This window comes from Prinia subflava (genome assembly GCF_021018805.1).
Source record: "Prinia subflava isolate CZ2003 ecotype Zambia chromosome W unlocalized genomic scaffold, Cam_Psub_1.2 scaffold_2cwr_NEW, whole genome shotgun sequence".
NCBI lineage: Eukaryota > Metazoa > Chordata > Aves > Passeriformes > Cisticolidae > Prinia > Prinia subflava.
The window spans coordinates 3,592,775-3,611,347 of NW_026960607.1; the positions used below are offsets into that span (position 1 = coordinate 3,592,775).

Consider the following 18,573-nt stretch of genomic DNA (forward strand, 5'->3'; position numbering starts at 1 on the left):
TTTCTGAGGTCCCTTCAAGAGGATCAGTCACATCATCATTCCTATACTGTCTGGAGTTCTGTGCATGAGAGACCGGAGCAGCGTTGACTCTGGACAAGCTTCTCGTGGTAGGTGTCCCTCTTTTCAGTTCACATACCCAGGCTGCTAAGGAATGGGTCAGTTTTCCATCCCATTTACTCATGTATTCTCCATGCTCCCGAAGAAAAGACCAAAGGTTACCTCATGGAGCGTAGCCTCTCTCCCTGGCAGGGGACGCCTGCTTCTAATGGCAAAAACTCTTGTTGGTTCTGGTGAGATGTGGTAAATTTCTTCCTTAATTTCTTTTTTCAGTTTCTGATGGCCCTCTTCAATCAAGCTCCTGACTTGCTCAGCCAGCCTTGTTTCCACAGACGAGACATGGGTACACAATGGGGCGGTGACAGTGTCCTCGTAAATTCTTAGTTTATTGACCAAGACGCCCATCCTGTCCTCGCCTTCCCTCCATTGCAGTGTTGCCAGGTAACAGGAGTACGTCTCTGGTCCAAGCTGTGTGAATCTCAACCACATCTGCGATGTGCACTGGACACCATCTGTGCTTTTAGGAAATCTCTTGTCTTCTGAAAAAATGATCTCCGGTACAGCCAATTCCCTCAGGCACCGGATACCTTGTTCCATTATGCTCCATTTTCCTTGGTGCACCTGGAGGTCTTCTTTACAAAGCTATCTGTCCTTCACACTTTTCAGCAGTCGCCGCCAGAGGCTGAGAGTTCCTTGGGTTCTCCCAATGCCCTGGTCAATGACCACATCCTGGGACAGCGATCCCAGTTGTCTGGCCTGGCTTTCATTCAGAATGGTGTCATTGGCTGCAGCGTCCCAGATGCGGAGCAGCCAGGTCAGGATGGACTCGTTCGTCTGGCGGGTGAATTCCCTCCGCAGGTCACGCAGCTCACCCAGGGATAGAGAGCGAGTGATGATCTCTGGCTCTGTCTCTTCTGCTGGGTGCAAAGGTCCTGCTGCATCCTCGTCAGTCACTATGCGGACTGATTTGCTCTTTGATTTCTTCTTCTGAACAGGGGCAACTGCTACCGGTTTAAGCGGTTCCGGTTCAGTGATGGTTTGTGTGGAGATGCTGATGGCGCATTTGTTTCCTTTCTCCTCTGTGGCAGCCTGTGTGAACGTGGATGCTGTTGCTTTGCTTTTGGCTCCTTTCTCTTCTGTTACAGCCTGCGTAGTTGCGGACGCTGTTGCTTTGCTTCTTTTGTCATCTTCCTCAAGAAGACGCTGCACCACACCATGTAGCGCTTTGTTTCCAAGCATGTTGCAGGCAGTGCAGAGAAGACAAAGCAGAACCCACAACAACCCTATGCTGTCCTTGGCATCCAGAGAGAACTCGATATTTTCAAGAACTGCTGTGTGAGGCCTGAAAGGCTGGAAAAAATCATTCTTTTCCCCACCCCACAGCGGCTGGGTGTGATTGTAGAGGCCCCAGACGTACCATCCTAGACTAGGACAGGCAAAAAAAATTGAATATATATTCCGAATGATGTTCATTGCCTCGGATGTTTTCATGCAATAGACATAATACACCAATAAAGCAAATTTGATACCATACCCTGGTCTAAACAGGAGCATTAAGACCAGCAGATAGTGCTCCATGTGCAGAAAAATATAGAGAGCTAGGTACAACACCCATGTAAGCATGCTGAGTATCACAGCAAACAGGTGTCTCCTTCAAAAAAAAAAAAGAAAATTGTAATTCTGACTTTTCTCAGGAGCTCTTGTGCCTCATGTTGGGCACCAAAAATATGTACTGGTTTGAAAGCAAAACCAGTGAGACTCCAAGTCAGAAATACAATTTAATAGAGAGAGAACAAACAACAAGAAAGATAAAAATAAAATAAAAATAAAATAAGACAAATGCAATAGTACAAAGGACCACTGTCAGAGTCAGAATGCAAACCTGACACCCTGTTGGTCAGGGTGTTGGAAGCAGCCCGAAGTAAGTCCTCCCAGAGTGACAGTTGTGGCTCCGTTGAAGTAGAGATGATCCTCAAGAAACGGGTCCAGTCGTCCTCTGGGAATCCAGTGGAAACAGGCTCCCTTGGTGTTTGGGATTGCTGGTTTTATCCCGGTAAAAAGGCTTTGGCTCCTCCCGCTGGGTGGAGCATCTCACAATGGAAGGAGGTAATGTTATCAGTCATGTGAGAGGCCTTAAATGGCCCATTCACAGGTGATGTCCCTCGGAGGAGGATGGGTGGAGGAAGAGATAAGGAGGCACTGCCTTATCTGGTGTTATCAGGTGTCCCATTAACAGAAGGCATTTGCCCTCTTTCTACCCCTAGAGTTACAAGGGATAAAGAACAATATCTCCCAACCGACTTCGACAGATGAAAATAGAATACACATTTTTTGGTTACATTTTTCAACCCAGGACACCAGGAAATATAATTATGTAAGTAATATGTTATGCCTGATCAGTTCAATATGAAGTTTTTTGCTCTTAAAGGACAAATGAGAGCACATGATAAAACATCAACAAGAAAGATAGTTCAAACAGTTATTGATATTGTAATTTACTGGGTTTTCTCCTTATTCTGAATTTCATTTGCTTCCTTTTTTTGTGTGTGTGTTTTTGTTTGTTGGTTTTTGGGTTTTTTTTGATTGGTTTATTTGAGGTTTTTGTTGAGGGGAGAGGGGGTTGTTTTGGGTTTAGTTTTTGTTTGACTGGACTCTTGCCAATATTAGGAACATCTCCCTGCCTCAGACACCAAACAGCTGCAAACAAGAAAACATTTAACAAACTGTCTGCATTCTGTCCCCCTGCTTGCTACAGAGGATAGGAGCTTAAAGCAAAGTTGTTGCCGTAGAACCACAGAACATGGCAATTCCTGTTCCCCTGCCCTTCTCTCACAGATTATAGCCTCATATTTTAGAATAGATATTACAAGCCAAATTTTCAGTTTCTTAAGAATGAAGCTGTAGTTTCAGAAGTCTACATCTATCCTGCACAACAAGGCACTGCACTGGGACATGTGGGACAGGCACAGAACAGAGCAGAGCCAGGCAGCACTGCTTGCTTAGCCTTGGTACCAGAGCTAACCCACTGTGGTTCCCATTGTGCTCTGCTGTAGGTAGGATGTGTGTTTCTGACTGTAAGGAAATATGTCCAACTTGAAAAATGATGGTGATCTTGTAGCTTCAGTGAAAGATTCTTTTTACATCCTCTATAGCACAAAAACCCTCTCACGTTTCATGACCTTTCTGGGGACTTTTAGGCTTCTTACAAATACAAGAACAGATCGAGCAGTATTTTCCTGACTGTTTAACAGTTAGGAAATGCTTAAACCCACACCATCTGAACTAATGAAACAAGATTATAAATTTGATTCAGCACTACCATACTGAATTATTACAGCTATTTTGGGAGTAACACAGGCCTCTAAACTGAGTGACATCTGAGATATCCGAATTTGTTTGAGACATCCTCCCAGCATGAACAGATATGAATAGGACCTACAGTAGATCTGCAACCTCCTAGAGCAGTGGCTGGAGGCCAGGCACCATAAATGAAGCTGTCCAGAAGAGAACTAGATGCCTGAGTTAGGGCAGAGATCACTCCCTGAGCAATGCTGTTTAATGTTCTGTCAGGAGTATTTTTATTAATTCCTCTTGGATGGGTTATGTATTTTCTGAGAGGGGAAACTATGACAGAATCTCCTTCTAAAACTGTGTTGCACTTCCAAAACAGCATTTTATAAGTTTTGCTCCACCCAAGGAAGCCTTTCAATCCAGTTTATTTTTTAAAACTTTACTGTATTTGCTGCTACATTTTTATCCTGTTTTCTGAAATATTAAATGGAAATTTGAAAACTGGATAGCACTTCAAGCCAAAAAGTGTCATGGAAGGGAAATCAACATCATCGACAGCATCTACTAGAATAATAAGGGGCCATTAAATCATGAAGATGCCAGGAATGCAGCAGCAGAGAAAGCTGTCACAGAATCCAGCTACTCGTTCATTGGTGTTGTGTTACTCCAGTCCTTTCACTGAGTTCTGCCAATGTGTTAGAAGTGATGGGAGCGGCTTCCTCAGCACTCCCTGTCTGCACAGCCATGCAGGATCAAACACAACCTTGTCTACCTCCATTGCACACCATCAATTATTTTTTTCTAGAAAAGATGAACTAAGGGAATACAGAATCCTCTGCTCATACACTTGTTAGGTAGCTGTTCATTCACATCTGTGCCCACAGCACAGAGGAAAAATTCTCACAGAATTCTCACAGAGCATCTGTGTTTGGCTCAAGAGTGGAGGAATAGACTGCAAGACATGAGTTGTCCCTCATTCAAATCCCTCCAGGTACATGCCAGTGATGAGGGCTCATCTCAGGGAGCAGTCTGTGCAACAGCAGCTGACAGAAATTAATGTCCTCTCTTCAAGAGGTAAACTTTGTAGTTTTTTATAACATTTTTTAAAAATGGGTAGATTTTATTTTTCTCACTTTGTCAGAAAAGCACACGCTTGTCCATGCTATGAACATTTTTATATTTAAGGCGTATAAAACTCAGCAGATATGAAGGAAAATTTAGCAAGTCATAACAAAATTTGCAATCTTCAGAATTTAGGGAGTATACATCTCAACTTTGTTGACATACTGACTGCTCCAATTCTGCAAACTGAAAGTGAGGACAATAAATGAGACAGCAGTTTTACAACGTGTTCTAGCAAGAGTTCTGACCTTTAACTATATACCCTGAGGTAATTAAAACTGGGTAATTATTACTTCTATCTAATTTTGCATCTAAGGGCAAGTGTTACTGTAGCAGGGAAAGCAAAACATTGCATTCTTCTAAGAGAGGATTTTCCACAAGAAAACAAACTGAATTACAGGTAGATAAACTTTTCACTTTCAAAGCCCAGATCATAAAGGGAAATTGAATTACTAAATATTTTGAATTATTCAGAACAAATCAAAAAGAAACAAAGAAAAATTGCCAGCATTGATATATATGAGGATTTTTTAGCTGAGCATTACAAATCAACTTGATAGATACTTTGGGTAATATCATATTACATTAACAGAGACTCATCACCTTGGGTATTCTATCAATAACTATTACCTGTCATTAAACCTTATCTCCTAGCAGATATATTTATGAAATATTTTCTGAATTATCTATTGCCTGGATAAATAAGAATGAACTCTGGAAAGTAAAGACAAACATTATAATTGAAAATTAAAGGTCAAAAAACCTCAAATTCCCTTGTTTTACTGCAGGCACTGGCTGTTCAGAGCTTCAGCACTAGAGGCCACTGTAAGCCAAGTAACGTCGGGGAGAAAATCTACACACTGAAAATGTCCCAAAAATTCTATTTATGCAATTACAAACTACTGTTTCCAACTTCAATGACTTCTGCCAAACAAGAAAATTGAATGGTAAATATGAAAAACATTATATTCTAAAGGTCCTAAGAAAGTCTTCAATGTTGTGGGTTTTTTCTTATTCTTCTTTGGTTTCTTTCCTTTTAAGCACTACAAGAAAGAACTATTTGTTTACGTGAAACCCAGATTTTTGTTTAAGTTAGAAGAGAAAAGTAATGGTGCATCACATGTCCCAGTTAAGTGTTGTCATTACAAATACAGTGAAAAGATAGTCAATCTTTTATGATCTCAGGTCATGAATCCTGAGGAACCTCATTTTTTATTTGACTTTGTTTCAACACCTTTTAATTTCTTACCTATGAGAGAGAGACAGGGAGAAAGGAATATCTAAAATATTAGAGGATACTTTCTGCAATCTCAGACTTTTCCTACTGGGCTTAAGGCTTCATTAGATACAGCTGTTACATCTGTGAACTCATCCCATTCCTTAAAAACCCAAAAAACTCTACCACTAAAGAACAATGGGAAAGTTATTAGTAAAAAGTATGTCCTGATTTCTGACCTGTAGAGTGAGTTGCTTGGAAGCCTTTTCTTTGAACTGATGCATCAGAAATAAAGCGAAGAAACATTTTGTTTCCAGTAGCAATGAGAGGTTCTGGTATTTTATTGCCACATAAGCGTCCCAGGATTGGTGATTTTTCACTTTCACCGTCAAACACTTCCAAGTGGTCATAAGCACATTCTTGATGTTGTTCTATTTCAAATTCATTGAATGTCTAGGGAGAAAAAAACGTAAAATTACCCACTGTGGGACTGCATTTACATGGTACATATGTGTACATGTTAATATGTTTTAGAATACAAGGATGCAGTTAAAATGACAGATTTGACATTACTGCCTCTACAAGCCTGTAGATTTGAACAGTATATTGATCTTGAGAAAGTGGAATAAAAGACACTAAACTTCAAGAGTGCATCATCCTTCATATAGAAAGGCATTAGAATCTTTATAACCAACTACTACCTATAAGAGAATATTAAATCTAGAATACTGCTGCCTTTCTGCTGAATTTGCACTGGTTTTAGGATTATTCCAAATTTCACAGACCATTCAAAACAGCAAAAAGTCAGAAATTATTGTTTCCTTGTATAGTTGAGGGTTGATTGAAACATCTGAAAAACATAATGGCTGCCCCCCACCCTTTTTAAAAACCTACACTGCACTGCAAATAACCCCCGAGAATGACTTTTCCACATGAAGGTTTATGTATGAAAGTTATATTTTCTAATCTGCTATCTAGAAATCTATTTTTTTATTATTACAACTTAATGATGTTTCAGGCTTCACCCTTTATGCTAAGGTCACATTTTAGCGAGCAAAAGCATTGTGAAAAATAACAAAATTGTGTTAATTGTTCATTAGAACAAACTTCAGGCATTTCCAGAAAGTGTATGCCATGTCTGACAGAAACTGTTAACACACATACAATACCTGCATTTCAGACATGGAAGAGTGTCTTTCAAGACTAGAATGATATAAACAAACTTATTTTAAGGGAAAATCTAAGATTTTTCAGATAAGACTTTTTTGACCAGGGATAAATTTCAACTACAACCCTGAAGCTTAATATCTGCTAATTTCCCTTCATGTAAACACTGTAAGGCAATGTATATCTTTATGAATTTTGTATAGAGTAACCCACAATTTAAGCTGAAATTCAAAATCTATGTTGCTCAACAAAATAGCATAAAAACACCAAATACACATGGTTTCATGAGTAGTCAGGTAGCTAACTGTTTATAAAAGAAATAAAACAGAAAGCCCCCCAAAAAACCCCATAACCCAAACAGAATAGGATTAAGAAACAATAATTAAAAGGAATAAAACCAAACTATCAAATACCAAGCAAATATCACAATTAAGCATTCTCTCTGGTACACCAAAACAAATCTGACCTACCAAATCACTTGTGGAACCCTGAGAGTATGAAATGTGATGGTAATTTATGTTAAGAGGTGATCTAAAGAATATATAAAGAGCTAACACAAAGTTTTTTTCCCAGAGAACTTGAATATTCAGAATAACACTTGTTTTTGTGAAGAGCTGCATGATGCAGTGGATGCAGGTTCATTTCAATGTAAAAGTTTGGGGTTTACATTTAGGGACTGAAACTTCAGAGGCAATGAAAACAGCTGTACAGCAGTCACTCCTGCTGCTCTTAAATTGTGGTCAGCTATCCTACTTTTATGATGCCAACTATGCGTTGTCATTTATACCCAAATAAAATCTGATGGATTAAGGAAACCCCAGAGACTAACTCTCAGTAAGGGATTTAGTTAAATATGGTATTGAATCAAGCCAACTTGGAATCAATGGGAGCAATAGGCATGATCCAAAAGCAGCATGCAGAAATTAATTTTCTTTTTCAGGAAAATTATATCTACTTTGTTCCCTTCTTACCAGCATGAAAAAAACCCCAACAAAACCAACACTCTCCAGGAATCATATCTCACTATGAACTGTAAGACACACCTATTATTTTTAATATTTGACTTCTCACTGGGATTCCTGAGCCTGCAGAAGCACAGTACATGTTATACTGTGTCCCTCAAACATAACCAGAAAAAGTACTAAATCTGTTGCGGGTATAGCAATCGATTCCAGCAATTCCAAAGAGAATGCAAGGAACTTGCTTTTGAAAGGAAAATCAGATCTTAATATGCATAGTCTTTTTAAAATCTCAAAATGCCTGATATTTTAAACCACCCAAAGACAGGCCCCATTTTTAAAACATCAGCCAGTTCCTTGCAGGTTTGAAAGAGGAGAACTGACACAAACTTCCCTTAAATTTAAACATAACTGAATAGTTGCTGCAAATAGAGTTCACAAATGATCTAATAAAGTTGGTAGTATAATTAAATCACACCCTCTCTTCCCGGGACAAATACTTTTGAATTCCTACCCCACCATGACTATTTTAACCCCATGTGATTTGTCTCCATAATGGGAATGTTGTTCAGAAATGCTACATATAGCTTCTGACCATCCAGTCCTTTCTACCTACACCACTCAATCAAGTAGATATGTTGGTGGCACTTATGGACAGCCGCCTGGATGGAACACTAAAGTCTGCCTCTCATAAACATCCTGCTGATTAGCTCATGGAAATCAGTCTCACTACTACGTACATTTTCAAACCATCTTTATCTACATGCTTCATTTAAAAGTTCTGAAGTGCATCTCCTTTTTTTTATAGGCTTCTTAATTGGACCAAATACTTGAATTTAGGCTGTTCTAGAAGACTTTTCATTGATTAGCAGAGTGAGGGCAATCACAACAAAAGATTAGGTTCTGTACACACACCCCTCTCAAAAAAGAAAGCACAGCCTCACAATTCTTGTGTTTTGTTACCATGAAGTAACCAATTCTCTTCTTGCTCAATTTGAACAAGAAAATTATGAAAAGTAAACTTAAATACAGTGTGAAAGAAAAAAAAATGATCCATTGTGGAATTATGGTATTAATATTATTGATATGGGACCTTGCTATACTACACAACTTAAAGATAATGTACACACAGAATTTCGTAATTGACCCTACTGGCTTGCACAGAAGAGCAGATCTCAGACTCTAAATCATGGAGGTATTGTTGAAAATTCTATTTAGTAAAATTCTGCCTATTTTTCAAATTCCATTGGCAAAAGCCAATTTAAAAACCTTTTCTTTGTAAAGTAGACCATGGAATATTTTGCTTAAGATAGCCGAATGTTGGAATTCTGCCTTCTCTTGGTATAAGTATTGGAAAAGCTTTTACAGTAACATGCCTATACCTGGCTGGCTTTAGTTTACTCACCCAGCATGAAGAATACTTTCTCAGAAGCAGCAGTAGAAAGGCTGCCTCAATTAGAAATCTATTTTTCACCCTTAGAATGGACAGAACATACACACCACTCTTTCTCCACCCCCACCATCCCCTCCAGTACAGTTCAACTGTTTTACTTTTGGTGAACAGGGATCAACACACAATCCCACATCAGCACCAGTAAGAGGAGTGGTTGAACCCCAGGCAGCAGCCAAGCCCCTTGCTCACTGCCCCACCAGTAGGACTGGGGAGAGAATTGGAAGTGTGAAAGACAGAAAACTTGTGGGCTGAGATAAAGACATTTTAATAGGGAAAGCAAAAGCTGCACACACAGGTAAAGCAAAACAAGGAATGAATTCACTGCTTCCCATGGGCAGGCAGGTGTTCAGCCATCACATGGGCCCCATCATGTGTAATGGTTACTTGGGAAGACAAGCACCATCACTCCAAATACCATCCCCTTCCTCCTTCTTCCCCTGGTTTGATATCCTGAGCATGATGTCATATAGTCTGGAATATCTCTGTGTTCAGTTTGGGCCACCTGTCCTGGCTGTGTCTTCCCCCAACCTCCCATGCACCCCAAACTTTCTTGCCAGCAGAAAAAGCCTTGGTTCTGTGTAAGCCCTGCTTAGCAATAACAAAAACATCTCTATATTATCCACACTATGCAGCAGAAATCCAAAACACAGGCCCATACCAGCCACTGTGAATAAAATTAACTCTACCCCAGCCAAAACCAGGACAAGAGGTTAGGGTTTTGCCAAGATCAATAGTTATGAGATTGCAATATACCTTGGCTATTTCTTCTACCTCTGAAACAGAGACGTCTTTCTCCTTAATTTTATTTGCTCCAAAACGGTTGAAAAATCAGTTTATGAAGTTTGAATATATGTAAGGCTAGCTTTTGTTGTGGCTGTCCTGCAAGTAAGCTACTGAAGAAATACTGGGGCTGAGCTCAAAGTAAAATCCCCATGGGCAGGACTGTGCCTTTGGCCTCATACAGAGGCTACATAATCTCAATAAACCTGCAAAGCTATCCAAGCTCTGCTAGGCCTGTCTTTGGACACCAGCACTGTCCTCAGCCATCTGGACACAAAATTCACAAATCTACTCTGGGCTGCTCTTCTACTTATGTTAAAATTTGAAACCACTTTTAAATGAGAAATCCAGATTCTCAGGGGTTTTGTATCTTTTTTCCTCCTCAAAAAACACCCAAAAACCCAAAAAAACAGAACAGGAAAAGGTGTGTGTAGAGGATTGTTCATAACTCAAAATTTTGCTTTTTCTATATATTGGATTTTGTGTAAGTGGCCTCTGCCATATTTGCCAAAACTTTGCACAAGTTTTATGAGTTGCAACAATGATATAGTGAAGTCAGACAGGAGGAAAGTCCTCCTGCCTTTGCTGTACAGAGTATTTCCAATCACCATAAACTTAAATCACAACTCTATGATATTGAGTAGTCCCTGTTGGCCAGAAATGGACAGGAGTCAGCAAGCTTTTAAAATAGTTTACCTCTGGGGCGCAAACTGACAATAAAGTTTAGTAACAGTTTCATATCATTGAGCAGTCATTTGAGAAGCTGATTTGATGGAAGAAAAGCTAAAAAGGAAGGGAAGGCAGAGACTCACCAGTTTGACCCTCTGCCCAGGGGTGGCACTGATTTCCCATGTGCACTCTTTCCTGCTGGGATACTTGTCAGGCCAGTTGGGACTCGTGATGATGCCGTTGGGACTGTGGATCTTCTGTTCACACTCAGCTGTGCCAACAGAGATTGCCTCAGTTAGTCTGGGGGTCTGCATTCACAGGTAGTCAAAAAAGTACTATTTTTTGTCAGGGCAGCCAATAAGTGGAAAAGAACTTTAGGAAGATAAGCAAGCATGCTTTTCAGAGTCATGTTCTTCCTGTCAGGCATGTGCTTTAGAGCATTAACCCAGCATGTTTTTTAATGGATTGTTGTGAAACATACAGTGTTGTTTATAATGGATAGCTTTCTTTTTTTCAGAAAAAGTCTTATATAGGAATAAACATAAAATAAATATTAAAAATCAATCAAGTATTTTCCTATTTCCCCCATCCTACATACAAGTAAGTGTGTAAATCCATATGAAAAGCCTCACTACTCAAAAAGAAATTTCTCAAACAATCTAATTTTTTTCTTCTTGGTAGTTTCAATGCAGCTACAGAGAAATTAATTTGATTTGTAAACCACAGTTTCTAGGTATATGTATACACAATTTGAGAGCAGCTAAGACTAACCTGTGAGTATGTACAAAGAACAGCTTAGTTGCTGACTTTGCAAACCACTAGTACCCAGAACTAAAAGAAGGTATTTTTGTATTTAGTTTTAACAATCTCAAATTGCTTTCTAAATATCAGAGAATTTTTTGAAAAAAACCCCCAACTTTTAGAGTAGGCAAGTAGCATTCCAAAACCAGTGAAAATGCAAATGATTCATAAAGGGCATGTCCCTATTCTCAGATTAAATCCATGCTAGAAAACATTGAGACATTACAGCAGCTCACATGATATTGCACACTCGAGGTTCCTTTGCAGAGAATTTAAATTCTACTTAAGTCCCAAAGCCTATTGTTTTCTTGAAGGTAGCCACACCTTGAGAGAGCCAAAAGGAAGAAAGATGCATAGGGCTTTGACTGCAATTTAGATTGTCTAAATATGTTGCCTAAAACAAATCCAGAAAGGGTAGATATGGCTTCAATCTGGCTGTGAGGAAACTAACTGCTACTGATAGCAGTAAATCAGAACTTTACCAGGCTTCTCTCCAGAAACTCTACCCCCATGTTCAATACAGCCTTAGATAAATACTTTATCAGAGCTTTAAATATTCTCCACTTCACAGAACTAGTGAAAGTAGCACTCCGTGCCAATGATCCCAAGTTTTCCAAGCTTCATTCCTGTGGACCTCAAACTCAGCCCACGCAAATGCTGGGGATGGAGGGGATGGGAAAGGGGAGGGATGGTGTAGTGCTTAAGACCAGATGTCTAAAACCCCATTACCAAGAACTTTTTTCCTTTCTTTTGTTTGAAAGGAGAGCTGCAGAAAGCTTTCTGCAAGGCAGTTGTGTAACCAACCACTCCAGTGCCTTCCTACTCACCTTCCTTGCAGTCATGTTTATTTTCGTGTAGCACAAATCCATTCCGGCACTGGCAGACGTAGCTTCCTACTGTGTTGATGCACTCGTGCTGGCAGCCACCGTTGTCCTTTGAACACTCATCCTTGTCTACAAAATACACAACAAGCTCAGGTGAGCACAAAGCTCCCAGCAGACCTTGCCACCAAGAGGAGCACGGAGCCAGAGGCCAGAGCAGGATAAGCTACAGCACAGTCACTCTTCCCAGTAAGGCACTGTCATGGTGCCTTAGTTCTAGCCACCCTTTGCTCAGCCTGCAGCCTTGCACTGTGGCAAAAAGAGTCTGTCTCATCTTTCTAGGAAATGGGCATTAGTTCCTAAGGGAGCAGAACACTAGTAAAACAAACAAGCTAGAACAAAGGAGGTAAGAGATTCACCAGCTTTTACTCTTTCAAGTGGTCTAGCTGGTAAAAGTTTCATAAGTATCCAGTTTTATTTTAGTAAACAATGGCAGTGTAGTTTATGGATAACACAAATTATTCCAGCTTTGTGCAAATCCCACAATTTAATGGTGGTATCTTGAAAGAAACATTTAGATCAAAGAAAACTTCAACTTCTACATATTAAACTTTAAGAAGAGAAAGATTTCACATAAGTTTTTCTAATAAATTGAGCTTTTTTTCCCCAGCAGAGTGATAGTGTGCTTTACTTTTAATGAATCTGGACATTATAGAACATCACAAAAAGAAAAACATTCCACTGAAAGAAAAAAAAAGAATTTGGCCTTAGTTCAAGAGCTACAGTATAGCATGCAGTTCTGTTTATTAACATATAATCCTTCAAAAGAGCTTTTAGTGTGTTAGAAATAAAGCAGAGTAGTTGAGGAAATATGACCTTCATTAAACAGCTACAAATTCATTGTATGGACAAAAGCCAAACTAGATTAACAGGCTGTCATTGGAGCAAGAAGCCTCAGCTGTCACACTTCTATGTCATTCAGCTGTTCTTGTTTTCAGTGAGGCTGGTCCCTTTAAAAGAGGTAGACTGCTCCTGACACGTATATACACATACATGCATATATGTGTGCACATGTATATAACTATAAATGTATACACACACACATATACATTCTTAGATATAAAAATATATGCATATCTATATATTTATATATATTAAAAATACACACATATTAAACCTCCCCTGTATGTTACTAAATGTGCCGTTTCAACATGCAAAAGAGAGGAGGAAAAAGAGCAAGGGAATTTTGGTCATCGCAGAGGTCTGGTTGTTGTGGGTTGGAATGCAGAGCATTTACCCCCTTCAGTCTTATTTACCTTGGAAAGCAGCAGTTAAGGTTATCTCCAAACAGAACAACACGATATTTCAGACTTCAGCAGGTACAGCAAGAATTTCTATAGATTAGAAGCCACTACGGATAATTTAAGTCTCTTTTTATTGTCTTACTCATGCATTTTTTCCCTGCCCTTACTGATGCTCATAGGAAATTTGCAATGTAATTGCAATACACATTATCTTCCTCTGCCAAAACTTATTCAGCACTTGACCGGTTGACTTGCAGGTCTTTTCATAGAAATCAGCTTCTATTTATAATACAAAATGATAATGTGCATTTATTTATAGGCAAATTCTGCAAGTCAGACCCAAGCATCCACAGCATTTTGTACTGTAAATCTCAAATCTGTTTGCATTGAAAGTTTCTGGAAGCTTTCTGCAAATGTGAACAGATCTGAAGGTGTCTTGGTTTGAAAGACAGATATCTGCTAGGAAGGGGGCAGGACCTCCCTAGAGATGGAGAATTCAAATCCCCTCCCTCCAAATTATTCTAATTCAGAAAATTAAAGGGGCTTTCAGACAGAGGTATGGGGATAGGAATAACAGTTCTTTACTAGTATAGATGACAAAACAACAAACAAAAAACAACTACAGCATTAATAATAAACAGAACCAGGAACCTCGAGGGCTTTCTTTCACAAAAGCCCAGGGCAGTTTGATCTCGGTGCCCCTGCAGGACTCCGAGAGGCCAAGCTGGAAGGGCAGAAAGTCCCAGGCTGGTGGATGAGATGAGGAGCTCTGCGCTGGTAGCTGGAGCGGCAGGGATGTCCCAGAAGGGCTGGGCAGTGCAGGGCTACAGAGTAGCAGGAAAGCCTCAAAGCTCTGAAGAAGCAGCAGTGGTGGGCGGAGGGCCGGAGAAAGCAAGCTCAGGATTCCTGGGTACACGAGCAGATGATGGTAGATTTCCCAGGACGAGGCAAAGTGATGGCCGTGAACTCTTCCTGCAGCGAGGGGCAGCTTTACTGTCCTCCTCATGCTGAGAGCAAGAGTCAGCAACTGCCCCCTCAGCTCTGTCTTTTTACCTTTCCCAAAGCTCTCATTATCTCTCCCCTCTGAGGGAAACTCCCAGAGACTCAAAAACAATAGGTGTAGCCTTGTGCTGCCATGTCCTTCTACTACTCCCTTTGTTCTGACTAAGTACTGTCGTTAAGGTTTCCTAGCAACTTATGAGAAAAAAATTCTTTAAGTGAAAAAGAGGCAAATCTAACCCCCAACAGAAGGTTAAGAATCAGTTGAAAACATAGACACCTCTTGGAACCATACATTCAAAGAGATACTGCTTGTCATTTTGATGATGAAAGGAAGCATAGAAGCTCCACAATACACTATTTATGCACCTTGCAAAGTGAGTCCCTAACACAGGTAGCAAATCTATGCCATTTCAAACCAAAGTCATAATTTTGCAAAAGCAAGCACTATCATAAATTAATTCCACATTGCAAGTGAAGAACAGTAACAAGAAACTAAGAAATTAGAACTAATATGAAAAAAAGTCTTCAATATTTCCCTCCTAAGCATTAGTTTGTCATTTTCCACCAGAACAACATAATAAAAGGGAGGCAAGTTCAAAATGCATTCAAGTTCGGCTTTCAAGTACAGACTAGGTGCACAAATTCTAAATAAAAGCCCTGTCCATTTTCATCATCCACCAAACTCTGTGAAAACACTGAAATGTATTTTAACATTAGATATGCTTATATTCTATAAAATAATCTCTTAAGAGACAAGTGCATAAGCAAATAGTCCCATGTTGGATGTCCTCAGAAATAAAATAATGGACAGAAGGTAGAAAGGAGAAGTTTTGGAACACATTTGAACTATAATAATTACTTGTACATAGTTAATCAAGGATGCAACTGCTGAACAAGCCTTCCTCACACTTCATAATTGAGAACAGACTTTCTGTCAAATTGATTTCCTAGTTTAGAAGTTTGTGAAAAAAAACCAAAAAAAATTAGTCCGTATTAGTTACAAGACCAAATGTTTTGCCATGTAAAAACAAAGCCATTTGTTATGCTGACAGATGGAAATTAGTCTCCCCAGTTTTGAATGGATACTTTCTTTCTTTTCTCATTTCAGTACACAGAAGAAGGAAAGATCTGTTCTCAAGAAAATAATAGATTGAATCATTCTCAGGACAAATGGTCATATCTCTGAGACCCTCAGAGGGCACCAGTCTGTGAATAATACGTACTCGGCCTGAAGGGACCTGTATCAAGTCCTTGCAAGATTCAAAAACAAAAATTTTCTCTTTGCAGGCAGCTTTCTTGTCTGTGGAAAAAAATGTACCAGGATGGCACCAGAGATGTGTTTGTGTTCAAGGCTAGAAACATTCTAGCTTTCTCTTTTGAACTGCTCAATGAATCACCGCCCAAGAAAAGGTTTCTCAACAAACCTCATTTCTACATTACATCAAAGCCCATGTATATTTCTATATGTTTATGCAAAGAATCAATCATGTTTATTGAAAACACTGAAGTCTGAAACTTATGATGAATAAAAGCAGTTTAATGTCAAACTGTGACTAATCCTTAGGTCATCTTCTCAGAAAGATCACCGAAAAAACCCCAAGGGTATTTAAAATATATATATATATTATTATTATTATCTTTTTGAAGTTATTTAATACTTCTCTAGTCTTACAGGCCCAGTAGTGTGCTGAGTCCTGCAGGGACTTACTCCTAGGTCTTGGTCTTATAACAAAAACAGGAGACAGAGGACAGAAGAAAGAGGGAGAAGAATAAAAACCTAATTATTGGATGTTTCCTGTTTAGAAACCTAATATCCAATTCCAAGAAATTTAAATAAAAGCTTTTTAAAAATAATATATAGTGGCCCCCTAAGTTTCCTCTCTTTATCCAAGAAACTTGATTATATCTATAGATCAGCTAGAGCCCTGCAGAGACTCCTAACTGAGTTTTCTTCAGAACTGTCCCATCAAATTTAAATTTTACAGAATGCTGAAAAAAAATTTCTCACTTTCCAGTAGAACCTGTCTGGCTGTTAACACTATTTTACAGCCAAAAATATAATTACATGTTGTCTTATATCAACATAAATACCTTCCTAATGCAGGTCATCTGTTGCCCTATGTCACTGTTTGCTTTCACAGTTTATCACAGCAGGTTTTAACCACCCAAAAACTGCTTTCTGTCATCTAAGCTGGAGCTGGGCCATGCTTTCTCATCTCTAGATATGGTGCAGAATTCATTGCCAAAAAAGTTGCTGAAGAAAAGAGTAGTTCTTTGGCTGTGCTTGAGGAACATTTTACAGTTCCTAATCTACACACTAATTTAACTTATCCACTTTCTATTTTGCTGTGCATTGCATATGCTCTTTTCTGATGAATAGAGTGCAAGATGAAATGTTTTACCCATCACATTTTTTCATTATGTATGTCTTTAAGTGTTTACACATCGACCGTGATTTAATTAATAAAACTGGTAAATGCCTGCAATCAAGTGTCTAAGTATTTCCACCCAGATATCATTCTAAAATTATTGTATTCTGAAGACTAATATACATATAAAGAGGCAAAACCCCAACACTTCATCTGCTGAAAAATTATGTCATCAACTCCCAAAAGTCAAAATACTAGAATTCTCAAGTCTGTTCGTTATTGATAGATCAATAGCATATTATGCCCATATTAAGGAATTCAGGGATAAGAAAATAACAGTGTTTTCTGACAGTCTGATTAATTATTTGGAGATGACATCTTAGATACTTTAAGTTCAGAAGTTTGGTTTGTCTCAAGCATTACAAAATTTCTGTTTTCATCAGAAAACATTGTCAGATGACACAGAAGAATGGAATCTGCTAGAAATTAGAACAAATGGAAGATAGTTGAGAAAGAATAAAAAAATACTCATATTCAGATATTTGAACTCATATGAAATGCTGGCGAGAATGCATTATGAAACAGTAAATTTATATACTTACAGATTCAAAGACTTTTTATATCAAACTGCCTTTTTTTTTTTTGAAAGGAATTAGATATATACTGTATCTAGGACACATCGCACATTTCTATTAATTCAAAAACACATTAGTTCAAAATTATCCCTGACTAAAGAATTTATTCTGTGATCAATGACATCACTTAAACATTTCTTTTTTCAATTACCTTGTGAGGGAAAAACAAGAACATTTCATTCAAAACTGAAATTTACAAGGGAAATGTTAGTTCTGAATAATTACAACCCGATGCTTTGTAATCCATGACCTTTAGTCTAGTCTTTTGTGTGTGTTAGATAAGGAAAGGCGAACGGAAGATCTCGCGATGTCACGGAAAGATAAGGACCCTCCCCCCGTCTCTCCTGTGGTGACCCCTCCTAACCCCATTGGCCTCTCACCTTGAACCCTCCGTCCCCCCTCTGACATAGTAAAGACCCCTTGGACTATTTAACCCCACGTGCTAATCCAATAAACTGCCATTTGCCGTCCACCACATTGGTGTCAGCGTGTCAGTGGCCCGAGTGGCTCGAGGACGTCGAGCTGCCGTGCTGGCTTTCTGGAACCAGGTCACCCGCCTTTCTATCGAAAGGCAACAGTCTTTCTCCAAGATACAGCATTGGTGGAACCCACACATTTAAAAAAGGTCACTTGAGCAAAATAAATAAATATATATTTGAAGATGAAATATTACATTAACAAAAACCAAAATGTAACTGACTGTAGATGTATAAATGACCAATATGTTCAGAAAACACAACTTCTGAACCACGGAGCTTATATAATTACTACGCTATCATTGCCAGTCTTATCTGAAATATCTGTAAGATCTTAAAAAGATTTTAAAAACTTCATTTGCAGTTTTTAGAACTTGAACATGTCAATATTTATGCCTGTAAGAAGTCAAAGTATGTGCCAGTTCCTGCTGGCACAACTAGACCTACATAA

The 18,573-nt window shown here is 38.9% G+C and overlaps 1 protein-coding gene across 2 annotated transcripts in view; it reads right to left on the bottom strand.

Annotated features, from left to right (window-relative positions):
- TLL1 (tolloid like 1) overlaps window positions 1–18,573 on the bottom strand; it is a 141,753-nt gene that overhangs the window by 16,904 nt on the left and 106,276 nt on the right. For both annotated transcript variants that reach the window (XM_063424242.1, XM_063424243.1), the window contains 3 exons: window positions 12,343–12,468; window positions 10,858–10,985; window positions 5,926–6,139 (listed from right to left, as the gene is read on the bottom strand). In XM_063424242.1, the coding sequence (XP_063280312.1) occupies window positions 5,926–6,139; window positions 10,858–10,985; window positions 12,343–12,468 (468 nt within the window). The remainder of the gene's footprint in view (window positions 1–5,925; window positions 6,140–10,857; window positions 10,986–12,342; window positions 12,469–18,573) is intronic.